Source organism: Xenopus laevis, chromosome 4L, assembly GCF_017654675.1.
Source record: "Xenopus laevis strain J_2021 chromosome 4L, Xenopus_laevis_v10.1, whole genome shotgun sequence".
Lineage (NCBI taxonomy): Eukaryota > Metazoa > Chordata > Amphibia > Anura > Pipidae > Xenopus > Xenopus laevis.
The window spans coordinates 72,045,573-72,053,844 of NC_054377.1; the positions used below are offsets into that span (position 1 = coordinate 72,045,573).

General features: G+C 37.5%; 1 protein-coding gene across 1 annotated transcript in view; it reads left to right on the plus strand.

Annotated features, from left to right (window-relative positions):
* The window catches only part of LOC108713520 (atrial natriuretic peptide receptor 1), a 44,945-nt gene extending 38,729 nt beyond the window's left edge, over window positions 1–6,216 (plus strand). The window contains exons 20-23 of the mRNA XM_041591046.1: window positions 652–804; window positions 2,600–2,698; window positions 3,299–3,390; window positions 3,658–6,216. Of these exons, the coding sequence (XP_041446980.1) occupies window positions 652–804; window positions 2,600–2,698; window positions 3,299–3,390; window positions 3,658–3,723 (410 nt within the window). The 3' untranslated portion in view covers window positions 3,724–6,216. The remainder of the gene's footprint in view (window positions 1–651; window positions 805–2,599; window positions 2,699–3,298; window positions 3,391–3,657) is intronic.
* Window positions 6,217–8,272: the final 2,056 nt, after the last annotated feature.

Sequence of the window (8,272 nt, forward strand, 5' to 3'; positions counted from 1 at the left end):
TCTCTTTAATACCAAGTAATATAAACACAAACAACTGACGTAATATATTCTGAGGGAATTTACTCCCAAAGTGATAGGGCATCGCAGAGGATTATTTATATTCTACCATATATTCTCTTGATTGATCTTTCTATAATTGAGGGATCCTAACTTGTAAAAGATGACATTATGTCTACCATTGAGCCCATTGGGATCCTATAATTTTCTCTTTATTTTTATAATGTTAGCATATCCCACTAAATGATGCCTAAATCCTACTGCATGTGCAATTTGTTTAGTATGCAGTATAAATTATGCCAATATGCCAGCAAGAAACCACTACATCCCAACTGCTCTGCTTGGTGCAGGGGATAACATATCCTAGACAGATTTCTAGGATCTTTGGAAAGGTGTGCTAGCTACACTGATATATAATTGGGCTGATTTACTAACATATGAGTTAAATTGCACAAGTGCTGGTTCCAGCTGGAACCACTGCAATTAATTTTGAACAATCTAAAAAAATACCTGATTGGTTCTTACAGACAACAGAAGTTGCAAGTTAGCACCCATGTTAGTAAATGAACCATATTTTCTCAGTCAGGTTCAAACTATTTATAGATTTCCAGATGGAATTTAGTTATTTTAAAACACTGATATACTTTTTTTTAGATATGGTTGTATCGGGGGTACCTAAAGAAAATGGAATGAATCATGTGGCTGAAATTGCTAGCATGGCATTAGATCTTGTATCTGTCTGTCACAGTTTTAAGATCCCACATATACCTGATAAAAATCTGAAAATTCGAGGTGGAATACACTCAGGTAAGACATGGTGATTACTTCTGTTTACATAAGTATCTTGTTATACAATGCAAGGAATAAGGCTGCCATATGCAGCATATTCTTTTTCCAAAGGAATCATTTCACTTTTGGAGGTTTCTGGGATTTGTAGCCAGATTGTACAACACTGTATTTGATATAAGACAAACCCACCTGTATATAAAATATTTAGTAGAATGATTGACCCTGGTCTGAGCATTGAATAAATCCAAACTTTATGAATGGTTGAGAAGATGGGGACAGATCCTTTTATTATTAGTTTAGAAACTCTTTCATGTGTCACACATTAAGGCTGTTATTTATTAAAACTGGAAATTACCTAATCTTTTTATTAAACCAAATTCGACCAAAACTCCCATCCTTGATTTTATTTTATTTATTAATAAAATAACTTGAAAAATTTGGTGCAGGAAGAGACTCTACAAAATCCTGCGAAAATTCGGGTCTTACAAATTTTTTGGGTTATGGCCGGAAAACCATATACCATAAACCATTTTCAGATTATCGGACGAATCCCAGCACAGATGACGATATCTTCAAATTGTAAAAGGGACATCTGCCATTGACTTCTATATGACCTCGGCAGTATTTTTGGATTCAGACTTTTAACCTCTTTGGGGGTATAATAAATCTAGAAAAATTTGACCAGAAAAAAAATCTAGGTTTACTAAAAAAAACCTAAATGTAAGGTTTGGGTGCAAATGTTTTATTTGACACCACCACTACAATGCATGCATACTGTGCGCATGCCTGAACGTGCACGTCTGATCAAGACTGAGCGCACAAGCAGTAACAGAACAGGGGGAGGGAGGACAAGGAAAGGGGACATGGGAGGGGAGAGAGGGCAGTAAAAACAGATTGGGGGTAGACAGAAGACGCTTAATAGGTACCTTCCATGCACCCCCTTATCACTGCACCCAACCCAGGTGCCTCTTCTGCCTACCTCTAGTTCCGGCCCTGGGACTATCCATATATTTCTTTTATTGCCTTACTCTGTACACGATGAAAACTTATACTAGCTGGGCCTTAAAATGTCCCCTCTTTCAGTGTTAGATCTTTCTGGCAATTATGTGTTACATAATACAGTACTGCTATAATTGTTATCTCTGTCGTTATATCTATTTTCCTATAATCAGGGATATGAAATGCTTGCCCACAGTACGTAAGTCTTGGATTTGAATAAAGAAAACCATTTCTAGCATTAGAACAATAGCCCAAAGCTGCTATGTCAGCATAGTGTCCACAATGGTATCTGTACAATGGGTGTATTTTAGGACTATTTGAAAATTTACAACCCTACACTAAAAACGCTATTAACTGAGGACAACAGCTGCTCCTTCTTTTTCTGTGCCTAGACCCTGGCAAGTAGAATGACCTTTGAGCCGGAATTCTTTCTATATACACAGCAGTACTATGCCAGTGTCCTTTGTTATTTGAGTATAACCATTTATATATCTTCAATTCAGAGCTCTAAATATTACATTCTGCTTATAGTTAATGGATAATGTAGAGCTGTAGAAATAAGTCAAAACAAAAATCTGAAGTCAATCAAAATCAAAACAATCAAAAGTCAAAATCAAATCTGAATTGAGAAAGCCAGTTGGATGACCGGTGAAATGTCTTAAAAAAAAAAAAAAATACAGCAAGTCCAGTTGATTTGACTTATTTCTACTGATATACCATGACCTAGATGAATGAGAATCTTCAAAAACTTAAAAAATCTTCAAATTGAAAGTTTAATAAAAATAATATTGATGATGCACGTTTTGTTTGTAAGGTCCTGTGGTTTCTGGAGTGGTTGGAACTAAAATGCCCCGTTACTGTTTATTTGGAGACACAGTTAACACAGCTTCAAGAATGGAGTCTACAAGTGAAGGTACAAATACAAAGACAATATCCACATTATTAAATAAAGAAAATGTAAAATGCAGCTTAGGCCCTTTAAAATACATTTCTATTAAAGGGGTTGTAATTTTGTGTATGATGTAGAGAGTGACATTCTTAGATAATTTGCAATTGGTTTTAATTTTTTTGAGTTATTTCGCTTTTTACAGTTCTACAATTTGCAATTTCAGCAATATCTGGTTGCTAGGGTCCAAATTTCCCATGCACTGACTTTAATGAGAGACTAAAATATCAATAGGGGAGGGTCTGGATAGATAAGTAATTAAAAAGCAGCACTAACAATACATTTGTAGCCTTACATATCATTTGTTTTTTAGATGGGGTCAGTAACCCCTATTTGAAAGCTGGATAGAGTTAGAAGAAGCCAAATAATTCAAAAACTATCGCAAAGAAAAAATAAAGTCCAACTGAAAAGTTGCTTAGAATTATCTATACTATAACATACTAAAAGTTAACTTACAACATGTAGAGCAAAATTCCTATTTTGTTATTTCTGTTAAATGATGCAAAACATTTTTACCAAACAAAGTTTGCTCCATATTTATGTTAATACCAACATTTCTTTAATTAGCTTTGAAAATCCAGTGTAGTTCCAGTGCAGCTGAACTGCTCCAGAAAATTGGTGGCTACATCCTTACATGCCGTGGAGCCCTAAATGTGAAGGTATCGCTTTACATTTTATTTGCGAACAACATTAACAATTGAGAGACGAAATGTGGACAAATAGGGTACATGTGAGATTTGCAAAATCATTTTGTTAAACCCACTAAAGGACTAGACTGTTAGTTGGTGTTCTTCACTTTTTACATGTACTGGGTGAGACTAAATATGACCAGTAATTAGGCTGTAATCCACCACTAGACCTGCTGTAACACACATCCTATTATAAGTACGTTGTTTATAAATGCTCATTAATGTTTTTCTTTTCAGGGGAAAGGAGAAATGACAACCTGGTGGCTTGAAGAAAAAGAGGCCTTAAAATCTCAAAAGAGTTAACCATACTGATATTCTAAATATACATATGTATGATGATGATCATCATACAATTACAACATATATTCAGTTTAAAATTCAAATATTTTTGGACTAGAATTTCCACTATAATAAATTTAGAGGCATAAAGAGATCAGTAGAGATTGCTATTCTGTGCTCACTGATCTCCAAGTAGTTCACACTTTTTTGTGATTTAAATGTATATTGTATATCAATTGTTTAAGAAAATACATAATTTTATAGAAACGTATAGCTTCAATTATGCAATAATAATATCCTAAATGTACCCAGCTGACATGCTGGAGAACACCAGTGGCTGACTGGAGCACTGCTATGGTTCATTGCACTTCTTTACCTCCACAACCCTTCCTCAGGTAGCATTTTATAACATAGGCTTGACTCCTGATGAAAAAGGGCATTTACAACTGCAAGTTTGGAACACAAGTTGCTACGTTTTTTTGCGCACAATGTGTAACTGTGGCCAGGTTGGGAGATAAACCTGATGCAATTTTCAAAATGAAAACTCCATCAAAATGACTTCAGGTACAAATACGTTGTGGCTACTGACACTGGCTTATGTGGGAACAACTGAGCCTGGGAAAAACTTCAGAGGTATATTAACATATTTCAGAGCATGATGTATGCTATCCTTCATATATTAACCAGTTCTTTGCAGTGCTGTTTCTGTATGTATCTATTATCATTGGACTTTGTTCCATACTTAATTCTAAAACTTCCTCTTTCCCAGATTCCCTAACAGCAACTAATGGGTTAACATTACCCTTTCTGAGACAGACTTTCTTAGAAAGTGGCTAATTAATTAAGGTAAAAGTTCCTTCCCCATACCTTGTCCCTTTCTTTTCCTGTCTGTTGAGTTTGGATTGGCAGTTTTTCATGTCATTGTTGGCCCTTCAATGTCATTGTGAGGCCTCTGCAAATGCATTTGCTCTGTGCTCCATCTCCCTTCATAGGGGCAGATTTACTAAAGGGCGAAGTGGTCTGTGATATCGTCAGAAATTGCATCCACAGGGACATCGCCAATTTACTAAAAGGCATAAAGGACAATTCGCTAGCGAAAGAGCACAGCACTAACAAAGTTTTGCGCCCTTTCGCCAAGAGAATTTTCACTTAGGCGAACAATCGTTACTCTGCAAATTCATTAGAGTGTGAAGTTTCCACTACGTTACCCTTTCCGCCAAAGTCTGCTTCGCCAGGTTATACCTGGTGAACTAATAAAATGAAACTACATCCACAACAATCTTATGTCAGTGACATCATATCCTGTATGTCGAAGTCATAAAAAAAGACAAAATGCTGGCTTTTTTTTACATTTTAAAGTGGGATTATGTTTAAAAGTTGTAACTGTTAAATATATTTTTGTTAATTTTTTTTAACAATTTGAAGCTCATGCCACATTTGTTTTAGGGTGGGCTCATGTATAGGACAATAGAGGATCTCTTTTGTCTTTATTTTGATTCCTTGGACATTTTTAATTATAAGTGGCAACTTATAACAAAGGCAATGCCCTTGTTTGATTTTAACGTGGCAGATAAATTAGTGAGTGCTATTAAAGAAGCCCTAAGATGTGGAGAAGACACATCAAAATTGCTGTAGAAGTTTCAGAAAGCCCAGACTTGCTGTGAAGAGAAGATAAGTAAAGAGGCGGTAGAATCTAAGGATGGCGAGCCTTAGTTCTGAAGGCAATGCCCCTATTTGATTTTAATGTGGCAGATAAATTAGTGAGTGCTATTAAAGAAGCCCTAAGATGTGGAGAAGACACATCAAAATAAAATCATGTCTAAACCTAAGAAGAACAATTTCTTTCCACTCTTAGAAAACAGATTACATAAATTACACCCTTTTGTTTAAGATCATACCAAGTTCTTGGCTTTTCTGGTCATAGATGGAGCATTGTCCTGACTGGCTAGAACTACTCTTCCATTAGAGAGTGCTACTAGTTTAAAGACACAATGCAAAGGAAGATGAATTATTATATGAAAAAAGCTTACAGCGGGGTCATTTATCAAACAAACAGTGGCCATTTCCTCTCTGAGTCTTTAGGTTCTGGATTTCCAATATAGAGGAGTCAGTCCTTTCAATCTTTTCAGCTGCAGAAGGAGAACAATGTGGGTATTTGACTTGCCTGCTAGATCCATTGAGGAGTCTTAGAGAATACATTGTAAAATCTTGTGAAAACCTAAAAAACGCTTTGCAATTCCAGCAGGTGTTCAGAAGGGTCTGCCAACTTCAAAGGCTACTTTATCCAATTGGACTGTGCCTGTAATTAAGAGAGCCTATATAAAACACAAGATGGAGATACTATCAGGAAACACGACAGTGGCCTGGGCAATGTTTAACTAGCTACATAAACATTGTGGCTCATTTATCAACACTGGGTAAATCTGCATCTGAGCATTTATCTATGGCGACCAATCAAATATTTTCTTTCATTACTCTAATACCAGCTGACTGAAAAAAAAGTGAATCATTGATTGGTTGCTATGGGTTACTGTCCAGTGTTGATAAATGACCCCGATTGTGTACTACTATAGTCCTTAAAGGGGAACTTAAAAAAGAAACTTTGTAAATACAATCAAGTAAAAATTCTGTACCTTTTGTGAAATAATCAAGTTTATCTTCACTATTCCTCTCTCAGCATCTGTTTCTCCTCATTCTGGGGCAGATTTAGTCAAGGCTGGAAATTCGCCAGGGACCGATTTGCACCCATCGCTATACTTTGCCAGACGAAAAATTTTGCAGGCTATCACTCTGAAAAAAGGAAAAGATGCTAGCATTTTTTGGACTTAGAAGCTTGTTCCACTAAAAGATATGATGTAAGTAACAGAAGATTGAGGAACATCTATGCATTCCACTGCACTTTGCCTGGTCTGAGCTGAGCTGGCGAAGGCAATTCTGGCAAAAGAGGGAACGTTCAGTAAAATCCGCATTTCATTGAATGTATAGATTGGCCAGTCTATGGACACCTGTACATCGCCTGGCAATAGAGTGCGAATGACCTCTAGCACCTATCTCTTTTGATAGCAAAGTGACACCTGTGCCCATTAGTAAATTGGCAATGTCCCTGCGGGCGGTAACGTTAGCGAATTGACGGTAGCATTAGCCACTTGCCCTAAAGTAAATCTGCCCCATTGTCTTCATTCTGGAGTTGGGTGTCAGATGAATGATCCAATATATCTTATAGGGGGGCTCCTTTTTTTTTTTTAAAGGTTATGTTTTATTTGCTTTTAATAAACATTACAAACAAGAAAAAATAAAAGTAATATATCCACAAACATGTGCATAGTTAAGACATGTGTCACTGGTCCATAATTATTTGCTTTCAAGTGGTACAGCGTAGATTGAGGGTAAGTTAGCATCAGAAGACATTACAGGTATAGTGCAAGTATATATATATATTATCCAGTTGCATGATAAATTCTAGGTTGCACGCCCGGTCCCATTTCCCACCAAGGACTCCATATCTTTTGAAATTTATCTGCGGTGCCTCTCGCTTCATGGGTAAGCTTTATTTTGGGTATAGTTGAATCTACAAGGTTAATCCAGGAGTCCTTTGTGGGAGGGGTAGGTCCCATCCAGTGCATAATCACACATTTTTTAGCATAGAATAATAACGCTCTAAACCTTAATCTCGCACAGACAGTGGGCACAAGGTGTTCCACTACACCCAGGAGACACACAATGGGGGAGAGTATATTTGGGAATTCGAGTGTGTTCGCTAACGAGGCCATTACTTGCGACCAGTAAGTATTTATCACATGTGCAGAAAATTGGCTACTGGAGTTCCACATCTGGGGCAGGAGTCAGTGTCCGTCTTACCCATTGCCTTTAGTTTAAGCGGGGTGATATAGAGTTGATGAAACACCTTGTATTGAATCAGCCTATCCCTTATTGCTATTAAGCTTTTATACATAGTTTCTGTTGCCTCGTCCCAGTCATCCTGGGTCAGCTCTGGAATGTTAGTCTTCCACCGTACCTGAGCTGTATGGAAAGGAGGGGGGACACTGGCTAGCAGGTTTTTGTATAGCCTGGACACCAACTTAACTGTTTGCTCAGCTATGAGTGTTTCTTCAATTGTCATTGTGGCAAGGACAGGAGAAAGAGTACCAAACTGGGCCTTAAAAGTGTGTCGAATTTGGAAATATCGAAAAAGTGGGAGGGTCTGAGAGGTGCATTTGGCTTGTAGTTCAGTATGTGAAGGGAAGGTACTGTTTTGCAGAAGATCGCCCAGGTATTTAATGCCCTGCCTTGGCCAGAAGAGGAAGTCCTCTAGGTTACGGAAGTGAAGTAGGTTGGAGTTGCCCCATAATGGTAATAGTGGATTCAGCCGAATTGGTCCTTTCTTAAATATTTTCAATACTTGGGTCCAGGCTCTATGAGGAGTGGAGATGGTGGATGGCAGACTGCCGGCATCCGAGATTTGCCGATGGGGAAGATTTTTAAGTCCTTCCAGTGACCCTATTATATTTGCATGTAGCGCCATATTTGGGTTATATGGGTCGGGATGATACCACCAGTGCAGGTAATACACTTG